General features: G+C 36.1%; 1 protein-coding gene across 1 annotated transcript in view; it reads right to left on the bottom strand.

Moving 5' to 3' along the window:
• mRpS11 (mitochondrial ribosomal protein S11) overlaps positions 1–21,719 on the bottom strand; it is a 59,666-nt gene extending 37,947 nt beyond the window's left edge. The window contains exons 1-2 of the mRNA XM_089106572.1: positions 21,352–21,719; positions 12,529–12,659 (exon numbers count right to left, since the gene is read on the bottom strand). Coding sequence (XP_088962698.1) covers positions 12,529–12,659; positions 21,352–21,632 — 412 coding nt within the window. The 5' untranslated portion in view covers positions 21,633–21,719. The remainder of the gene's footprint in view (positions 1–12,528; positions 12,660–21,351) is intronic.
• Positions 21,720–22,796: the final 1,077 nt, after the last annotated feature.

Here is a 22,796-nt window from a genome sequence, read left to right as displayed (position 1 = left end):
TGTCTTTATGTGTAAAATGATCCCCCAGTCCCCGGGGGAAGGGCTGCAAGTTGTGAACTTTGTCCATTGTTTACATAGAATAGAATAAGGCTTTATTTTTCAGCTTTTCACAAGCGATAAATCGCTGAATATAAGTTTGTGATGTAAAAAAAGAACATAAAGTAAACAACAACGATCACATGCAAATCAATTAATTAGAATTAGGGACACCAAAACATTAAAAAAAGAAATATAAACATATAAAAAAATAAATTAAAGTAGCTAAAATAATGTCATATCAAATCAAATTTTGTCATACATTAAAGGTAAAAATTTAGGATCCTAAAACGGCACATAATATCATAAGTTAAAAATCGAATTAAAAAAAAGTGTTAAAAGGGTATAAAAAAAGAGTTCGTAAAGAGGTATTGGAGGTGTTAAGGATTTGAGTGAAGGTCGGTATAAAGCTATCTAAATATTAAAACGAGTAAAACTTAAACTGAATATTCAAATCAAACTTAAAACGAACAAAAATTCCAACAAAACAAGAGTTTGGCTATTGCCCGCTTCCCTACCTGAAAACTATATTTGTCTTGAACGGCCCTTGGAAATAACTAATAAAATTAAACAGAACACACTGAATAAAACTGAATATGAGCTTTTCCTATTAATTGCTGAAAGCTCAGCAATGCAAGATTTTATTTCACTGTAATTTTTATTTTCAACGTTGTAAGTACAAAAGAAACATATTTGTAATATAATTTGTTTTCAGTAAAGCTAAAATGACACAGTAAGCTATAGACTTTACAGTTAGGGAAGGGGCCAGTAACCAAACTCTTGTTTGTAAGGAGTTTTGTTCGTTTTAAGTTTGATTTTAAGTTCGGTGTCTCCCTCAACATTTCCATAAAGTTTCAACTTAATACCCTAAGCCTTTTTGGAAACCCTGATCAAACATGCTCTGTTTTCCAATAATAATCCTTATATGTTAACGATGGGCAAATTGCAAAATGTATAGAACTTTCACGGAGACTAGGAGGTGTGTCAACCCCGGAAGGAATAGTTATTCGACCTTTGAATTATTTTGAACAAAATTTCTATCCCAAAATTTTGATCTGATGCATTTGGGGGAAAAGAGTTTGGGGGTTGGGTGCCCTTTGATCACTTTTGTTTTATAACAAGGGCACTAAAACTTTCTATGTTCAATCAAAGTTTATACGACAACCCCTTCCATCGAAACCCTATATAGACCCCGGCACCGCGCCGATGAGGGAAGACCGGCGGAGGCGGGGCCAAAAACAGCAGTGGCGGCGCGCCGCCGGCAAGATGTTGGCGGCGCACCACTGGCGTGATCAACGTTGACCGCAAACATTAATGCTTTTACCAGCCTTTCTCAAATCACAGCTTAAATTTACAAATTTACTTTCTCTACTCATTGACAGTACACTTTTACAGAATACTGCACCTAATAGCTACTGGTAATGACCAAACTAGCATATTCCCTTAAAAGTTTCTCACCTCCATTCACACTCCCTTTTGCATTTTTTTTATAGCAGTCACATAACATTCTATGAGATCCGTCTCTGCTTTAAATAAAAAAATAATAATAATTTTTTGGCATCCCTGCTTTCAATAAAAAAATTAAAGATATTATCATTTAAATATAATACTTCCGTACCCCCCCCCCCCCTCTGAATACCACCTTGATAGGATACCGTCTCTGCTTTAAATTAAAAAAATAATTAACTTTTTGGCATCCCTGCTTTAAAAAATAAATAAATTTGAGATATTATCATTTAAATAGTACCTCCCTACCCCCCCCCTCTGGATACCACCTTGATAGAATACCGTCTCCACTTTCAATTTTAAAAAAAAATTTGGCATCCCTGCTTTAAAAAAAAAAAAAAAAATAAAGGTACTATAACTTAAATATAAAAACTCCCTATGCCCCCACTCTGGATACCACCTTGATAGGATACCGTCTCTGCTTTAAATTAAAAAAAAAATTAACTTTTTGGCATCCCTGCTTTCAATAAAAAAAATCAAGATATTGTCATTTAAATGTAATACCTCCCTACCCCCCCCCCTCTAGATACGACCTTAAAAGGATACCATCTCAGCTTTAAATTAAAAGAATAATTAACTTTTTGGCATCCCTGCTTTAAAAAATAAATAAATTTGAGATATTATCATTTAAATATAATACCTCCCGACCCCCCCCCTCCCCTCTGGATACCACCTTGATAGAATACCGTCTCTACTTTGAATTGAAAAAAAAAATACTTTTTGGCATCCCTGCTTTCAATAGAAAAAAATTCAAGGTACTATCACTTAAATATAATAACTCCCTATGCCCCCCTCTGGATACCACCATGATAGGATGCCGTCTCTGCTTTAAATTAAAAAAAAAAAAAATTTACTTTTTGGCATCCCTGCTTTCAATAAAAAATAATTCGAGACATTATCATTTAAATGTAAAACCTCCTTACCCCCCCCCCCTGGATACCAACTTGATAGGATACCGTCTCAGCTTTACATTAAAAAAATGATTTACTTAATAATTAACTAGGTCATTATATGGTTCAAACAAACACGCGAACTCATAGGCAGCGCGCTAGCGCTGCCTAAGTAAAGAACGATGCGGGCACAATGTGTTGTTGTTGTTGTTTTTTTTTTTTTCATACCCGGGCACTTCATATCGAAGGAGTTATCGTAGAAACTTTGAAAAGGGCTCATTCGATTGGAAATTGGAGTGGCTAGTGCCCTTTTTAATAGTCGAAAGTGATTGGATGGCAACTAGCCCCCCCCCCCCCCCGACGCCAATCATTCCCCCAAACACATCCAATCAAAATTTTGAGATAGCCATTTTGTTCAGCGTAGTTGATTTCCAGATAGAAAACATATTTTTAAGGAGGACACTCCCCCACAACCCTCAGGGCAAGGGTTTTAAATTATGCCCTGGGGACATATAAGGTTTTTATAGAAGACGATGTCGTAGAAACTCCAAAACAGGCTCATTCGATTGGAAATTCAAAGGGCTAGTACCCTTTTTATTAGTCAAAAGTGATTGGAAGGCAACTAGCCCCCGCCCCACGCCCTTTATTTTCCCAAACAAATCCAATTAAAATTTTCAGATAGCCATTTTGTTCAGCGTAGTTGATTTCCATACAGAAAATATGTTTTTGAGGAGGTCACTCGCCACAACCCTCAGGGCAAGGGTTCTAAGTTATGGCCTGGGGGCAAATAAGGTTTTTATAGAAGGCGTTGTCGTAGAAACTTCAAAACATACTCATTCGATTGGAAAGTCACAGGGCTAGAGCCTTTTTTAATAATCAAAAGTGATTGGAGGGCAACTAGCCCCCCCCCCCCACCCCCATCCTTCCTCCCAACACATCCAATCAAAATTTCGAGATAGCCATTTTGTTCAGCGTAGTTGATTTCCAAATAATGAAAAAATTGAGGAGGACACTCCCCCACAGCCCTCAGGGCAAGGGTTTTAAGTTATGCCCTGGGGGCATATAAGGTTTTTAAAGAAGGCGTTGTCGTAGAAACTTCAAAAAAAGTTCATTCGATTGGAAATTCAAAGGGCTTGTGCCCTTTTTAATAGTCGAAAGTAATTGGAGGGCAACAAGCCCCCCCCCCCACAACCATCATTCCCCCAAACACATCCAATAAAAATTTTGAGGTAGCCATTTTGTTCAGCGTAGTTGATTTCCGGATAGAAAATACATTTTTGAGGAGGACACTCCCCCAAAACCCTCAGGGCAAGGATTATAAGTTATGCCCTGGGAGCATATAAGGTTTTTTGTTGAAATCTTTGTCGTAGAAACTTGAAAAAGGGCTCATTCGATTTGAAATTCAAAGGGCTAGTACCCTTTACAATAGTTGAAAGTGATTTGAGGGCAGCTAACCCCCCTCTCACGCCCACCTTTTCCCCAAACACATCCAATCAAAATTTTTAGATAGCCATTTTATTCAACGTAGTTAAAAGCTATGGAAATTAGGTATTTAAAGATGACAACCCCTCCACCAACAGCCCTCAGGGCAAGGGTTGTAAGTTATGCCCTGGGGAAACATAAAGTTTTTTATTGAAAGTGTTGTCGTAGAAACTTCAAAAGGGCTCATTCAATTGGAAATTGAAAGGGCTAGTGCCTTTTTTAATAGTTGAAAGTGATTGGATAGCGACTAACGCCCCTCTCACATCCACATTTTCCCAAACACATCGACTTAAAATTTTGAGATATCCCTTTTGTTCAACGTAGTTGAAAGTTCTCGAAATTAGGTATTTTAGGATAATAACCCCCTCAGAGCCCTCAGTGCAAGGGTTTTTAAGTTATGCCCTGGGGCATATAGTTTTTATTGAAAGCGCTGTCGTAGAAACTTCAAGAGTTCATTCAATTGGAAATTGAAAGGGCTAGTGCCTTTTTTAATAGTTGAAAGAGATTGGATAGTAACTAACGCCCCTCTTACGCCCACCATTTTCCAAAAAACATCCAATCAAAATTTTTAAATATATATTTTGTTCAACGTAGTTGAACGTTCTGGAAATTAGGTCTTTTAGGATGATAACCCCCTCAGAGCCCTCAGTGCAAGGGTTGTAAGTTATGCCGTGGGGGCATATAAGGTTTATATAGAAAGTTGTTGCATAAATCATAGGCAGCGCGATCGCGCTGCCTAAGTAAAGAACGGAGACACTCGAGAACGAGACAAGAAACGGGGACTAAGTAAAGAGGAGGACACTCCCCCACATTCCTCAGGGCAAGGGTTTTAATTTATGCCCTGGGGGCATATAAGAACGATGTTGGCACAATGTATTATTTATTAATTTTTTCCTTTAGAGCAGGGCACTTTGTATCGAAGAAGTTTTCGTAGAAACTTTGAAAAGCGCACATTCATTTGGAAATTAGAGTGGATTTTGTCCTTTTTAATAGTCGAAAGTGATTGGAAGTTGAGTAACACCCCTTCCACGCCCAACATTTCCAGAAACACATCCAAACAAAATTTTGAGATAGCCATTTTGTTCAGCGTAGTTGATTCCCAGATAAAAATTATATTTTTGAGGGCAGTCCCCCATAGGGCAAGGGTTGTAAGTTATGCCCTGGGGGCATATAAGGTTTTTTATAGAAGACCTATTCAATTGATAATTGATAATTCAATTGAATTGAGTTATCAAGTATTTTGGGCAATAGATTGCATCAAGACTCGGCTGGATAAGTGGACACAGATATAAGTCAAGAACAGATAGTCCAAGTAATTGAGAGGCTAATGTTTTAATGGCTGAGGCACGGGTAAATGGCAGGAGTATGAATGACTTTCTTATTGGACACATACTTGTCAGGGTAGTTGTTAGAAATGCATAGATTTAGAGAGGCAAACAAGTCATGCCCTGGGGACATGTAAGGTTTATATAGAAAGTTGTTGTATTTATTTCAAAAAGGGCTCATTTGATTGGAAATTGAAATTGCCCTTTTTACTAGTCGAAAGTGAGTGGAGAGTAATTAACCCCCCTCTTACGTCCACCATTTCCCCAAAAACATTCAATCAAAGTTTAGAGATAGCCATTTTGTTCAACGTAGTTAAAAGTTCTAAAAATTATGTATTTAAGGATGACAAACCCCCCAGAGCCCCAAGGGCAAAGATCGTAAGTTCTGCCCTGGGGGCATATAAGGTTTTTATAGATTGAGTTGCCGTAAAACTTCAAAATGGGCTCATTCAATTCTAAATTGAGAGGGCAAGTGCCCTTTGTAATAGTCGAAAGTGATTGGAGGGTAACTAGCCCCCCCCCCTCTCACGCCCGCCATTCCACCCAACACTTCCAATCAAAATTTTCAGATAGCCATTTTTTTCAACGTAGTAGAAAGTTCTGGAAATTAGGTCTTTGATAATGACACACACCCCTCCCCCAAGCACTCAGGGCAAGGGTTGTAAGTTATGCCCTGGGGGCATATAAGATTTTTATTGAAAGTTTTGTCGTAGAAACTTCAAAAGGGCTCATTTGATTGGAACTTGAGAGGGCTAGGGCCATTTTTAATACTTGATAGTGATTGGAGACCGACTACCGCCCCTCTCACGCCCACCATTTCCCCAAACACATCCGATCAAAATTTTGAGATAGCCGTGTTGTTTAACGTAGTTGAAAGTTCTGGAAATTCGGTTGTAGAGGATGACAACCACCCTAACAGACATAAGGGTAAGGGTTGTAATTTATGCCCTAGGGGCATATAAGGTGTTTATAGGAAGCGTTGTCGTTTTCAAAAGGGCTCATTCGATTGGAATTTGAAAGGCATAAGGCCCTTTTTGATAGTCAAAAGTGATTTAAAGGCTTGACAATTTCGTAGTAAAGATCGAAATGGGTATAATGTATTGTTTTTTGTTGTATTTTTGTTGTTGCTGTTTAGACCAGGGCACTTCGTATCGAAGGAGTTGTCGTGGGAACTTCAAAAATGGCTCATTTGATTGAAAATAGAAAGGGATGATGCCCTTTTTAATAGTCGAAAGTGATTTGAGGGCAACTAATCCCCCTTCCACTCCCATCTCCCACGCCAACCCTCCCATTTCTGCTCTTAAAATTTAACCAAATCACAATAGCGTAGTATATCCAAGCTATCAAAGAAAGTAAACAGATTTTTTTGCGAATGGTAACAAGTTTTCCATTTCAGGTCAACTAGAGGTATGAAATTAAATTAAACAGTACTATTTGTGTCCAGATTTATAAAAGGGTGTATGTTGTTAAAAATTGCTGAAAATTTTTCTCCAGCATACAAATAGCAGGCCAAACTATAAAGTCTTAAAAAACGAAAGTATTTTTTTCTTTTTCCCTGAAAAGACTATGTCAATATAAAACGAACACAATTTAATTAAAAAAACTTCTTCCACAAAATAAGTTTTTCAAAGAAAAGTAAAGAACTCCAGCGTGAAACTACCACAAATCAGCATCGATAAATAAATGAAACCCAAAACGAACAGAAATTACAATAATTAACCGAGTCAAACTCAAAACGAGCAGAAATTAACATAAGTTGGGCGCAAATCCCCTATGCCTTCCCAAGGCCAGAACAAAATTTGCACTTTACTGAAAAAATACAAATGAATGTGCATTGTCAGTTTAATATACATATACTAATATTTAGTAATCAAAATTTTAATATTAAGTATTTGATTTATTAAAGTTATAAAAGTAAAAACATTTATATTTTTTCAGTAAAGTGCAAATTTTATTCTGGCCTTGGGAAGACATAGGGGTTTTGCGCCCAACTTATGTTAATTTCTGCTCGTTTTGAGTTTGACTCGGTTAATTATTGTAATTTCTGTTCGTTTTGAGTTTCATTTATTTATCGATGCTGATTTGTGGTAATTTCACGCTTGGTAGATTTTTTTTTTGCTCATTTTTTGTTTAATGGAGTTCTTTACTTTTATTTGAAAAACTTATTTTGTGGAAAAATTTTTTTTAATTAATAACGTTAAACAGTTTAGTGTTCCTTGAAAAAAAATTGAGGGTATGAGTGAAGGGGTACAATGACAACAACAAAAATGTCGAAATTATTCAGATTTACCTCAAATTATTGGAAAACTGAGTCATAGATATGCCTTGGCATTCAATAAGATGCAAAGAATCTACTTAAAAGGGAGCATACACAAAAGCCAAATTAGGCCAGTAGCCTATGAGAAATTGCAAAATATCCAAGACAATAAACAAGTCCCAATGGAGGGCCCTGGGTCTATCAAAATATTTCAATGGTTTCCCAGGGAATTTGATATCATTTTCTTCCGTCTCCACTTTAAATGACAAAAATAATTATCTTTTTAGCATCCCTGCTATCAATTAAAAAAATGAAGTATTATCATTTTAAAATGATAGCCTCCTATCCCCCCCCCCTTTAGTAAATAATTTACAATTTTTTATTAATCATATTTTTGGGGTAAATTCCGTGTCAATATTTAATTCCCCAACCTTGTACATAGCCTAGTCTAAAGCTAAATTTTTTATCGAAAGAATGTTTTTTGTTTGTTTGTTTTTTTTTGGGGGGGGGGGGTAAATTTTTTCACAAAGAAGATTGTATTTTCTTTAATATGTAAGGCGTTCAACAAGTTGGTATTAAATCATAAGAAAATATTATCTAAAAAAAGAAAAATAAAACAAAATTCTGCAAACTTGCGTTTCAGCTGTAGAAACAATCTGTCGACTATCAATTTCAAAATCCAACTGAAGTTGTATAGTAGTGAATGCGCTCTATTCAACTTAAAAATAAAATTCTTGACTATAAATGATGTAAGAAATAGCAATTGGGAAACTGCATTCGAAATGATTTGATCTCATTTCATATAAGACGATGCTTTTTTGTCAACACATGAAGAACTGTGTATATTGCAATTGCATCTGTCTGGTTAAAACTAACGAACAAGAGAGTAGTGAAGAATTATGGTATGCAAAGTAATATTTTGCAGGAAAAGTCACTGGTGATAAATCGCTAAGGATGGCACCGTGATTGGGTGATTTTCGGGGATTCGGGGAACCAAATTTTTTTTCGGAGTGACGCATAGATTTTCGGGGAAATACCCGAAAATTCGGGGATAGTGCAAGCCCTGCTTAATTTCTAATCAGGAAAATCGAAATACCAAACCACACGAGAAAGAAAAGCTCCAACTTTGCGGTTAACGCAATAAAATATTGCCGCAAAATTAGGCTAATTCAAAGTCAGCCGACCACTTCGGCGGCGTAGCGACACTTCGACGGCGGTCAACCAGGCCTCTCGTTGGCGGCGTTCGGTCGATCCGCCGGCGCGGTGCCGGGATCTAACCCTACATGTTAAAAATAAGCAATTTGCATATGCTACAGCAATTGCACCGGGGCTAGGGGGGGTCAACCCCGAAGGCATAGTTATTTAGCCTTTTGACTATTTTGAATAAAATGGCTATCTCAAAATTTTGATTGGATGCATTTGGGCGTGGGCTGGTTGCCCTTCGATCACTTTAGACTCTTATAAAAGGAAGTAGAACTTTCGATCTCCAGTCGATTTAGCCCCCTCCAAAGTTTATACGGCCATTCTTCCACAAAACCTTATGTTAACAATGGACGATATATATATATATATATATATATATATATATATATATATATATATATATATATATATATATATATATATATATATATATATATATATATATATATATATATATATATATATATATATATATATATATATATATATATATATATATATATATATATATATATATATATTATATATTATATATATATATATGTAAAATGGACGGTAACTTATATGTTATAAGTTACAGCCCTTGCCCCGGGGGCTATGGGGGATTTATAAACCCCTGAGTTATAGTCATTTTACTTTTATTTGACATTTGTTCAAAATTGTCATTAGGACTATTTTTGAACAAACACCTATCTCAAATTCAATGAAGGGACACATTTCGGAAAAAGACGCGAGGGAGGGGGGGACTTGTTAGCCTCCGATCACTTTTGACTCTTAAAAAGAGCATTATCAATTTAGAATTCAAATCGAATGAGCCCCTTCCAAAGTTAATTGACCACTCCTTCAATAAAAACCGTATACGTTAACAATGAGCAACTAGCATAACTTATAGCCCTTACCCCAAGGACTGGGGGAGGAGTATCCAGCCCGTAACTATAGTTATTTGACCTTCGGACTATTTTGAACAAAATGAATAAATCAATATTTTGATAGGAAGCATTTGGGGAAAAGGGCGGGGGGGGGGGGATGGTCACCCTCAGATCATTTTTAACTCTTAAAAAGGGAACTAGAACTTTCGATTTCAAATCAAATAAGCCACTTCCGAGATTTATACGAGGACCCCTTCCATAAAAACCTTATATGTTAACAATGGGCAACTTACAGAACTTACAGCCCTTGCCCTGGGAGCTGTTGCGGGTTTTTAACCCCGGAACTATAGTTATTTGACCTTCGGACTATTTTGAACAAAATGACTATCTCAATATTTTGATAGGAAGCAATTGGGGGAAAAAGGGCGTGGGGGAGCTGGTTGCTCTCTGATAGTTTTTAACTCTTAAAAAGATAGCTAGAACTTTCAATTTCAAATCGAATAAGCCTCTTCCGATGTTTATAAGACCACTCATTCCATAAAAACCTATGTGTTAACAATGGGCAACTTGCTAGACTATTTTCAGCAAAATGGCTATCTAAGTTTTGATCGGATGCGTTAGGGAAAAAGAGGGCGTGGGGGCTAGTTACCCTCCGATCATTTTTTACTCTTGAAAAAAGGACTACAACTTTAGATTTCGAATCGAATGAGCCCCCTTCATAGTTTATACAACCACCCCTTCCATATGAAGTGACTTAGAAAAAAAAATATAGTAATAATAAAACATAGAAGCATTCTGGCTCTTTACTATAGGCAACGCTATAGCGTTGCCTCTAATTGTATGTATGTTTAGGAACAAATCTTATATGGCACGCCAGTACGATATCTGAAAATTTGAGGCTATATAAACATATTTTCCATAGATTGCAGAATTTCTGCTCGATAGCATTTTCGCCATGTTCAGGCCTGAATGCTAGAACGCGGTTATTTTCTAAGATTTGATCTCTTCTGTTACTTAAAAATGGCACTAGGTCTTTAAATTTTCATTTGGCCTTGGGAATATTTTGAATAAAACGGCTATCTCAGAATTTCGATTGGATGCATTTGGGCATGGGCATAGGGAAGGGTGGTTGCCCTTCGATCACTTTCGACTCTTAAAAAAGGAACTCGAACTTTCGATGTCCAATTGAATTAGCCCTCTCCAAAGTTTATACGACCACCCGTCTACAAAAACCTTATATGTTAACAATGGACGACTTTCATAAGTTACAGCCTTTGCTCCGGGGGCTGTGGGGGATTTGTCAATCCCTGAATTAAAGTCATTTGACTTTTGAATATTTTGAACTAAACAGTTATCTCAAATTATGATCGGATGCATTTCGGGGAAAAAAAGACGTAAGGAGGGGAGGGGGGCTGGTTAGTCTCCGGTCACTTACAACTCTTTAAAAAGAGCAATGGAAACTTAGATTTCCAACCGAAAGAGCCCCCTCCAAAGTTTATACGGCCAACCCTTCCATAAAAACCTTATACGTTAACAATGAACAACTAGCATAACTTATAGCCCTTACCCCAAGGACTGGGAGAGGAGTATCAAACCCGGAACCATAGTTCTTTAACCTTCGGACTATTTTGAACCACTTCAACAATATCAACAATCTCTACAAATTGACCAATGAACAGTCAACTATCTACGACTAATGTACCGATATGATCAGCCCTATGGGAAAAAAAACGCATGCATGACTGCTTTTTCTAGAAAAACAGAAGATTTTATATTCTGTATATGTGACTTAAGGGCTCTCATATATATTGAATGTCACTATAAAATTTTCACCAATTTTGTATCGCTTTTGAGCGAAGTTTTACTCCTATTAATAAAATAACACAAACTTAGATTTTCTAATAGCTTTTCATGGGCAATTTTAAAGTTAGTATATTTTGCATATTTAGAATCAGCATAAATAGTAGATTTTGTTGCTGTATATATTGTAATCAAAACTTCGTCTTTTAGAGTTTCATTTTCTACTGACAAGGGTTGTTATTTACTTACAGTTTGTTGATACTAACTTTTTGATCCGAGGCTCTCTTAATTGTGAGCAAGGCTATCACTTCCTCCTGTAGCCTTCATTTGTAATTTCAAGTTTAAAATTTGGGTAGAAATATTTCGATAATTGTCGTTCCTGGGGAAGGACATACATTCAAATATTTCTGAGGGGTAAAGGCTGTCTGAAAAACCTATAATGGCTTACGGAATGATCATTTCCAGGATTTTCAAGGAGAACAAATCTTTTTATAAGAATGTCGCCCATGGATGCCAGCAGGAATCCAGGAGCATTAATTCCATCTGAGGACCAAAAAGACACTAAGAAATCATATAAATAATAAAACGATTAGCATTCCAATTTAAAAAATTTTCTTTTAAACTAAAGCCTTTTTTAGCACTTGTTTCCACTGGGATGTCACTTGGGAGTGTTCAAGAGCCCTCCCCCTCTCTCCATTTTGTACCAGTAAGCATATAAATGTAATCTTTTATGTTACATGGAAAAATATCCCTGTTATATAAGGGAAGCTATTACCTCACACCAGCCACATTATAGGTTTAGTCCATATATTTGTACCAAGCTTAGAATATATATTCTATATTTATCTGAAATCTCACAAAGTTAGAAAATATGAGCGAAAAATGCAATTTTTGAGGCATCAGACACACTCCTCCTCCCATCTGTACAAAACTCCCACCGGCCCTCCTCCATAATACCAGATTCACAATTATATACCATCATACATAGATTTATCAAATATCAAATAAATTAACTTCGTTACACAAATATTTAAAGTACCTGTAAATATTAGACGTTAATTTTGAATAGACTAGACTTTTTTTTGGAAAGCGATAAATTACGATTTTGGACACAGGAACTTGCGATAACCTTTTTTTGTTTTAAATGCAAATTAACTTACCTTCTGAATTAGTGATGGATATAATAGTGTTATTAGGTGTTGTTTTTATGTGACATACTGGAATCTCAGCAAAGCGTATGCCTTCGAAGTGTCTATCGGGCAAATCTGGATCAGGAAACAAATCTGATGCCCTAAAATAAGAAAACACAAATACAAAACAACATTGGGAATACAAGAAGCAGCTTCCAGCTTAGTCATTCCAGAACTTTGACAGTATGGATGTGCATAGGCTTAATTCTAATACACGGGGTTACAAAATTCCTCGAAGCAGTAGTAGTCAGTTGTTCCAAAAATACTAGCACATTTTCATAAATTTATAAACAAAGCACTTTCCAGAAATACTTGAACCTGGGAAGACTGTTACACAGAAAATATTTCTGGAAAATGAGGGAAGCTTTCACCCCACATACTAACCTATTATGATAAATTTAAGGAAATACTTAAATTTGGGAATGTTTATTCTAAAGAATTTGCTTTACATTGATGGGGTTATCTAGTCAAATTCAGTCCCCTAAACACTTAGAAGGGAATACGAAAAAACTCTTCGGAAAAAAAATAAATACATTAAAAATCTATTTTTAAATATAATTCCAACATACCTGCCCAAAATATTAAGGGCATGATTAAATAAATTCCTAATACAGTAATCGGCAATACAATCTGCAAAAAAAAAGTTACCTATGACGGGGCTGGATCTATCAGAGCTGGAAGGGGGAAATAGCGATGAAGACCACACTGCCTTTTTATTACAAACATCAAAAACAAGAAGAATAATAGCGAATTCTTTCTGCATAACAGAGGGAATTTTTTTAATTAATATTTCGTCCCTATGTCCAAGGGCCGTCCTCAGCAAAACATAAATATATAAAAGAAGAAAGACTTACAACTACATACGACCAATTAAAACGTGTTTTTAATTATTCTTCTTTCATTTCAATGAATTGCCTTGTTTCATCTCACTTTATTTATCAGTCCTGGTTGAACTTTGCTGAATTAAGGATGCTAGGACTGTTTTAAAAAAAAATTCATTTTAGTTTTGATTGGTCGCATGTTGTTGTGCGTCTTTCTTCTTTTATAGATTTGTTTTGCTGAGGACGGCCCTTGAACATAGGGCTGAAATATTCATTCAAAAAATTTCCACTGTCTTACGAAAATAATTCCCTATTGTTCTTCTTGTTTTTGATGTTTGTAGCTGGAAGGGGGAATGAAAATTGTTTACCCCTTTTCCCAACTCATGTTAAAAAAGAAAATTTCTCTACAATTTATTCTACCAGAAATTATTAGAAGCATTCACTACTTTTCCTTTTACTTACTGTAGACCTTTCTTCTTTGTGAAGATTGCTGTTTTTCTTTATGACGTTCAATGACAGCATGTCATTGAACATCAGAATTTATTTTCATCTGTCGAAAAATATCAGCCTATTATCAACAAAATCAATGACAATAACCGTTACAAAACAAACAAAACGGTTTAAATAGTATTTGTATATCACAGAACAATCACAAAATGAGCCAAGCATTGAGACAAACAAAAAAAGAATAATAAAGACAAATCAACTGCATAAATGTATATTGAAAGCAAATGTATACAAAGGCCTGACACTTGGGAAGAGAAGTTAACACAATCTTCAGCGAATCTTCAGACCAGTAAATTCGTTTGAACCTATCTTAACAAATAGGGGGTAAGATGTGCTAACCTACCTCCAAATAAAATTTGTTCAGATTCAATCTTTACGTCCTTTGATAGAACAAAATAATACGTTATAAGCTACAATTCAAATCAGAGGCAACACTCTAGCACCCTTAAGTAAGGAGCCATATACATTTAATTTATTTTGCCAGCCACTTTGTAATGAAGGGGTGACCATTTTTAGTCTTTATTGCCGATCAGCTAGCAGCTATTGGAAAGTTTGCTAGACCTAAATTCCCAGGGTTTCCCAAGGGTATTCTCTGGAAACAATAAGTGTCCATCGGGGGCTCAAGTTGAAACTTTCAGGGAGTGTTTGGAGGGGGGAAGGTCGAGTATATCTCAGAAATTTGACCTGGGGGAGTGGGCGAAGGTAAAATGAAAGACCGCTAAGTGCATCCAGATCATCAAAAAAGCATATCTGCAATACCTTGGGGGATCAAATTGGCTCTTTCAAGTAAAGTTGGGAAAGCCAGTAGGGCAAAGAAAATTAAAATGTTGGGTTGAGGAAGGAGAGATCATTAACAATTTTAGTCTCCAATCCACCAAAACGGTTTTACATGTTTTGTAGGAGAACGAAGGGGAAGGGAAAGAAAGGCTTGTCTGCAATACTTTTAGAACAGCTTTGAAGGTTAAGTTAATAATTTCCAGGAGTTTATTTGGGAGGGGGAACCATGCGGATTCGAATTTTAACTTGAGTAAGAAGACAGGAAGGGTTGGACATATTTCGTCTCTAATCTGCCTAAAGCTTTTGGCACTATGCCCCTGTAGGAATAGAATCAATTCATGGTGATGCCACAATCTATATCAAAAGACTTTAAATTTACCAAAGTTAACAAAACATGACATCCACAGCATCGCAAGAGTGGCTTGGGAAATCGAGTTGAAACATTCAAGAGACATTAGGGGGTCAAGTGGGTCTCGACTTTTCATTTGTGAGAGGCAAACCTTAAGGCATTATAGACATCCAGGCCTTCAAAATACCATAGATATCTCAGGAATTTTTTGGGGAAAGCAGTTGAAACTTTTAGGTTGCATGGAGACTTCTTTGAAAAGGGAAGTGGCTTTAAATGTTATGTCTCCAATGCACAAGAATTTTTGCATTACAAGCCCCTATAGAAATTAAGACTTCATTCATCTCTTATTTGCAAGTTTACTATGTGGTACAAGATCTTCAAAATAGCATATGCAATATCTCTGAAATGGCCTGGGATATCAAGTTGAAACTTTCACTGAGTATTAGGGGCCAAATACAGCTTGAGTTTTGACTTGAGGGGATAGTGCAGAGGGGAGTTGCCTGGAAATATTTTTCTCCAATCCACCTAAACTTTTTGGCAATATAAGCCTCTACAGAACATAAAGTCTAATTACAGTTAAGTAGCTGGGAAAATCAAGAGACTTTGCGTTGCCAAATGATAAAACATCAAATCTGAAATATCTAAAGAATAGCTTCGGGGAAAAGTTAAAAGCTTCAGGGAGTGTTGGAAGGGAGGAAGCATGTGGACCTAGGATCTTCGCTTGGGGGAGGGGACAGAGTGGAGGAGTCAAAGATTTGGCCTCTAAGACGTTTAAAATTTTGTGCACTACCAGCCCCTTTTGGACAAGAATTTATTTTTGACAAAGTATTGATGTAGCCCAAAAGAAATCATTTGTACCCAGGCTACCAAAATAGTGCATCTACATTACCTCGAAAACAATCTTCAGCGCTTATCAAGGGGCAAAGTGGACCATGAATTTTGACTTGTGGGAGGGGTAGCGGTAGGTCAAAAGAAACTGTGTCTAGGCTATTAAAATGGCATGTTAATGTGGCATGGCAGGGAGGACAAGGGGAGTTCTCATGTGGAACTGTTGCCAGGGCTGGATTTAAAGCTTTGACAGTTCTGGGCTGTCAAAGCTGAACAGAACGCAACTGACGAGTCAAAAGTAATTAAAGAGCCTATTAGTAAATCTGGGCCTGACTGTTGCATCATTGACATATTTCCGTCAATCAGGAGATTTCTTAGCGAGGCTGTTAATCATAATTTAGAAAAGGAGGGGGCCTAGAAGAGTACCTTGTACTCTATTGTGGATAGGGAGAGGATTGGAATAATCATTCAGATAATCGATTGTTTGTGCTATGTCTGATAACAAGGAGGCAACCAATTTCGCCAACTGAGTTAATATTGAATTTAGTGACAAGTTTCTCAACTAATATATTGTGGTTAACAAGGTCTAATGTTTCTGGAGATTGATGGAAATTAAATTTAACCAAGTATTAGGCACTTCAAGAAGCACTTCCAATAGAGTTGATAAGAAAAACTTACAGAAAAATTACAACTAGGACTCAGTTACTTGACTTCATGTTTCATCATTTATGACCAAAAGAATGAAAGATTCGAGATACACAAAAACAAGGCTTTATATTTTGCCTCTGTGATAACCTTAAAAACCACATTCATAAGTTTCTAGGTCAGGTGGACCCCTAGGCAGAACGAGAGAGACAAGGGTATCTAAATGAAGACAAAATCTATTGGAAATAATTCTTGTATTTATTGTTTTGTCTTTAATTGGCTAGCAACTCACAAGGCATCTATACTGGGCAAAAAAAAACCTAAGAGGCAAAAATATCGTGAAAATTTATCAATTTGTCAAACTCCAAAATGGGCTGAATTTTATACATATGTTTTTTTTTTTTCAGGAAAGCACAAATGATGGTTTGGGCTCTTGAAGGTTTCTTGATCTGCTTTGAAATTTCTGGGCATTTAGACGCCACAGATAAAAAAAACCAAGGAAACAACAATTAAGACAAAAAGTTTATCTAACAAATTTGATTGTATTGACATGATGCTCTTTTTTTAAGGACAACAACACATAACTTCTTTTTTGTATTAAAGGATCTTGACATGCATTTCTTGAAAGACAGTAACAATAAAACTTAATATAGGAAATGTAATAAAATGGAGGATCAACTAATCACACCAAACGCAAAGTTAATAGGTACTACTGAAGATGAATAAATGAACCTTAAAAATGAACAAAATTAAAATTGACCATCAAACCTAAAATGAACTAAGGTCATTACAAACAGGATTAAGGCTACTCCCCTATGACCTTCAGGAGCCCAAACCATCATTTGTGCTTTATTGAAAAAAAAAACATATGTATAAAATTTCTCTTTTATAATTTTAACAATAAAAATGAAAAATTACTGGGACTTCTAGGAATGGGTATCTTTATATATTGAAGAATCTATCTACTTGCGTTGGTCCTTTCTAATAATTAATAATAAAAAAAAAAACTTTCCACAAAATGAGTTTTTCAAAGAAAAGTAAAGAACTCCATTAAACCCAAAATGAGCAAAAATAAAGTCAAACAATCTACCAAGCGTGAAACTACAACAAATCAGCATTGATAAATAAATGAAACCCAAAATGAATAGAAATAACAATAAATAACCAAGTCAAACTCAAAACGAGCAGAAATTAACATAAGTTGGGCTCAAAACCCCTATGCCTTCCCAAGGCCAGAACATAATTCGCACTTTACTAAAAAATATAAACGTTTTTACTTTTTTAACTTTAATAAATCAAATGATATTAAAATTTTGATTACTAAATATCAGTATATGTACATTAAACTGACAATGTACATTCATTTGTATTTTTTCAGTAAAGTGCAAATTATGTTCTGGTCTGGCCTTGTGAAGGCAAAGCTAATTTGCGGTAGTTTCCCGCGTGGTTGATTATTTGTTGTTATTTTTAATCATTTTTGGTTTAATGGAGTTCTTTACTTTTCTTTGAATAACTTATTTTGTGGAAAGTTTTTTTTAATTAATTTCTGTTTGTTTTATATTGACATAGTCTTTTCAGGGAAAAAGAAAATAACACTTAAAACCTTTTTTTTTTTTAAGACTTTATAGTTTGGCCTGCTATTTGTATGCTGGAGAAAAACTTTCAGCAATTTTTAACAACATACACCCTTTTAAAAATCCTGACAAAAATAGTAGTGTTTAACTTAGTTTCATACCTCCTCTAGTTGACCTGAAACAGAAAACTTGATACCATTTGCAAAAAAAATCTATTTACTTTCTTTGATTGCTTTGATACACTTATACCATTTCGATTTGGTTGAATTTGAAGAACATAAGTAGTCCCGAAGGTCTAAACTTAATAACCTCATTCGTTCTTGGGATATTGATGAGATGCCCTATTGGGAAATAGCATTAACACAGTGCATTTTGATTTAATCTTAAGGCAACATTTAGTTTTTAAACACAATGGGCAAATGGGAGGGAGGGCGTGGGAGAAGGACTAGTTGCCCTCCAATCACTTTCGATCACAATCACAACTCCTTTGATACCAAGTGCCCTGGTCAAAAAATAAATAAAATAATAATACATTGTACCCACATCGATCTTTACTATAAAAATGTCAAGCCTTCTAATCACTTCCGACTATTAAAAAGGGTACTATAACTTTCAATTTCCAATCAAAAGAGCCCTTTTTGAAGTTTTTACGACAAGACTTTCTATAAAAACCTTATATGCCCCTGGGCATAACTTACAACCCGTTCCCTGAGGGCTGTGAGGGGATTGTCATCCTCAGACATAATTTCTACACCTTTCAACTATGTTGAACAAAATGGCTATCTCAAAATTTTGATTGGATGTGTTTGGGGAAATGGTGGGTGTGACAGGGGGGTTACTTGCCCTCCAATCGCTTTCAACTATTAAAAAGGGGACTAGCCATTTCAATTTCCAATCAAATGATTCCTTTTTGAATTTTCTACGACAACGCTTTTAATAAAAAAAAAAAAAAAAAAAAATATATATGCCCCCAGGGCATAACTTACAACCCTTGCCCTGGGGGCTGTGGGACCTGTGTTTGGGAAAATGGTGGGTGTGAAAATGTGGTTAGTTGCCCATCAATCACTTTCGACTATTAAAAAGGGCACTAGCCCTTTCAATTTCCAATTGAATGAGCCCTTTTTGAAGTTTCAAACAACATCACTATTGATAAAAACCGTGTATGCCCCCAGGGCATAACTTTCAACCCTTGCCCCAAGGGCTGTGAGGGGGTTATCATCCTCAAAGACCCAATTTCTAAAACTTTTAACAACGTTGAACAAAATGGCTATTAAAAATTTTGATTGGACGTGGTTGGAAAAAAGGTGGGCGTGAGAGGGGGGTTAGTTGCCCTCAAATCACTTCCGACTATTAAAAAGGGTACTAGTCATTTGAATTTCCAATCGAATGAGCCCTTTTTCAAGTTTCTATGACAGCTTTCAATAAAAACCTTATATACCCCAAGGGCATAACTTACAACCCTTACCCTGGTGGCTGTGGGGGGAGTGTCATCCTCAAAGATATTATTTCCAGGTTTTTCAACTACTTTGAACAAAATGTCAATCTCAAAATTTTGGTTGGATGTGTTCGGATAAATGGTGGGCGTGGTAGGGGTGTTAGTTGCCTTCCAATCACTTTTGACTATGAAAAAGGGCACTAGCCATTTCAATTTCCACTCAAATGAGCCCTTTTTGAAGTTTCTACAACAACACTATAAAAACCATATATGTCCCACGGCATAACTTACAACCCTTGCCCTGAGGGCTGTGGGAGGGGGAGGGGGTTGTCATCCTCAAAGACCTAATTTCTAGAACTTTTAACTATGTTGAACAAAAATGTCTACCATAGCTAAAAATTTTGATTTGACATGTTTGAAGAAAAGGTGGGCGTGAGAGGGGGGTTAGTTGCCCTCAAATCACTTCCGACTATTAAAAATGGTACTAGCCATTTGGATTTCCAATCGGATGAGCCCTTTTTCAAGTTTCTACGACAAAGCTTTCAATAAAGAATGTTGCCATTCTTTGTCAAGATTTGGGTTGAATGCACCCATAAAATCAGCAGCCACTGTATCTTCATAAAGTTGATTCCACAAGTTTGTTACTCGTTGGCTGAAGAAATGGCTTCTTTCTCGGATTGAGAAGCATTTCTTGAAGATTTTCATTGAATGTCCTCTTGTCACAGAATGGCCATAATCCTGTCGCCACATTTCCTCTGATATGCAAGAGTAGGAAGCTTCAAGAAACATAAACGCTCTTTGTATGGCATTTGTTTGAGGCCTTTGACCATATTGGTTGCTCTTTGTTGCACTCTTTCCATTATTTCCTTGTCCTGTTTAAAGTAGGGTGATGCCAGGGACATTCCAACCTCTAGGCACAGGTAAACTAGTGCTTTGTAGAGCTTCATGAGCATTACTTGTGTGTCTGCTGGATATGGTGAACAGTCACAAATACAACTTTAGCCATAAAAAAACATAAAACACACCTCCTTTTTTGTTCTAGCATGTCTCCTTCAGGACAGCTGCTATTCTGCAAGTTTACCCTGATATTTTCAAGTTTGATATGAGTGCTCATTTTAGTAAAGTTCTACCTTAGCTACTTTTGGCTATCTTGGAAAGAGGTTACGTTAGGAAAATAAGACTTTCAGGGATGGGTCTATAAGCTAAAGTATGTCACAAGAAGGTATTTTGAAGTACCTACCTCCACTCCTTCTCCCTCTAGAGGGTCCTGACCTTTAAAAGGTGTGTTATAAAAGTGAAGCCTTGCAAAATAGATCTTCTGCTTAAGTGAAGTACAACAAAATTTGTCTTCAGCTTCACAACTTTGCTCAATCCCAATTTACAAGGTTTTAAAGATATGCAAATAGATTTCCTAAATTTTGAAAAAAAAACATTGAAAAGGCTTAAAATTCTACTCAAATAACAGGAATTGCATTTTCAGAACTAAAGCCCAATCTAAGAGGTTTCAAAGATCTAAAAATACATTTCCTAAATTTAGAAGAAAAAAAAATTTATAGGCTATAGCTAGAAATTCCATTCAAATAACAGGAAATGCATTTTCAAAACAAAAACCACAGAAAAACAATCTGAAAATTAGGCTAGTCCCCTAACCTAACCCCATTCCAAGATAGCCAAAAGTAGCTAAAGTAGAATTTTACGCAAACCTGATCTAGATTGGTCTTCTTTTAATTATCAGAGAATTGGAAAAATAGCTATTGCAGTAGCCTAATGGGGTAAAGGGACCTATTGAATAAAAGCAATTCACCTTATAATAAAAGGCTAAATGTGCTTAAAACAGCATCAACAATTAAAACTTACCCATAAACAGTTGAATCAAGGTAAAAGCCTCGCTCTCCCTCGGTTCCCTGGTCCTCTTTTGGCATAGAGGCCAGCATAACTTTTCGATCCTCTCTGTTCACCTTCCATCTTGAACAACTAGTCGAGAAATGGCGTCTATTTGAAGCTGGGAGAGCAAAATTTGGCACTAAAATTTTTGAATGTTCATCTAATTTAGTCCATTTCGCTGAAGAACAGTCGAAAATATTGGTTTTTGTTGCTATTTTCCCAGAATTACATAGTTTTATGAAATTTCGAAGCATATCTAGTAAACTGAACTATGAAAAAAAATGTGTGAAAATATTGTTGGGCTATTTCACAGCCATTAAAAATTTTCGGGCGCCTAAATATTGACAGAAAATTCCGCTTCAGATTTAATCGCTGTTGTATCTTATTTATTTTCACAATTATATACCTATGCCATCTAATAATACTGAAATAGAGAGCAGTAATTTCTTTTATGAATAATTCAAATAATTAATTTCTCATTTATTTATTTATCTTCATGGTTTTTATTTTTATGCAATGCTATTTTCCTATTTTAAAAAATACCAGAAATCAAACAGTTCGTGGTAATGAACTGTAGGCAAGGAGCGACCCGGCTTAATAGTAAACGAAACTTTTAATACCAATAGATACATCAAAAGAATCAGATTTTAATGCTGATTTCAAATATATAAGTTTTATCAAGTTTAGTGTTACTCATCGGAAGTTACGCGCCTGAGAAAATTTGGCTTATTTTTGAAAAAAGGGGGAATACCCCCTAAAAGTCATATAACCTTAATGAAAATCACACCACCAGATTCAGCGCATCAGAGAACCCTACTGTAGGGGGTTCAAGCTCCTATCTGAAAAAATGTGGAATTTTGTATTTTTTGCAAGAAGAAAGATCACGGATGCGCATTTATTTGTGTTTTCTTTTCTTTATTTTTCTCAGGGGTGATCGTATCGACCCAGTGGCCCTAGAATATCGCGGGAGGGCTCATTCGAACAGAAATTAAAATTTCTAGGGTCATTTTTAAGTGACCAAAAAATGGAACTATGCCCCCTCCCACGTTCATTTTTTCCCAAAGTCACCTGATCAAAATTTTGAGATAGCCATGTTGTTCAGCATGGTCAAAAAATATAATAATTATGTCTTTGAGGATCACTTAATCCTCCATAGTCCTCGGGGGAAGGTCTAGAAGTTTTGAACTTTACCCAATGTTTACATATAGTATTGGTTATTGGGAAGTATACAGAAGTTTTCAGGGGGATTTTTTTCTAGAAGGGGGGGGGGGGTTACGTGGGAAGATTTTTACATGGGGGAAGTTTTCATGGGGGAAGGGAAATTGCTATGAAGGGGGTCCCGGATTTTCCAGCATTATTTAAAAAACGATTAGAAATTAAATAAAAAAAAAAATTTTCAACTGAAAGTAAGGAGCAAC

This window comes from Artemia sp. Qi Xiang Cuo, chromosome 21, assembly GCF_049724085.1.
Source record: "Artemia sp. Qi Xiang Cuo chromosome 21, ASM4972408v1, whole genome shotgun sequence".
Taxonomy (NCBI): domain Eukaryota; kingdom Metazoa; phylum Arthropoda; class Branchiopoda; order Anostraca; family Artemiidae; genus Artemia; species Artemia sp. Qi Xiang Cuo.
The sequence above is the reverse complement of the archived record's forward strand: the minus strand, read 5'-3'. Positions and strand labels throughout refer to the sequence as shown.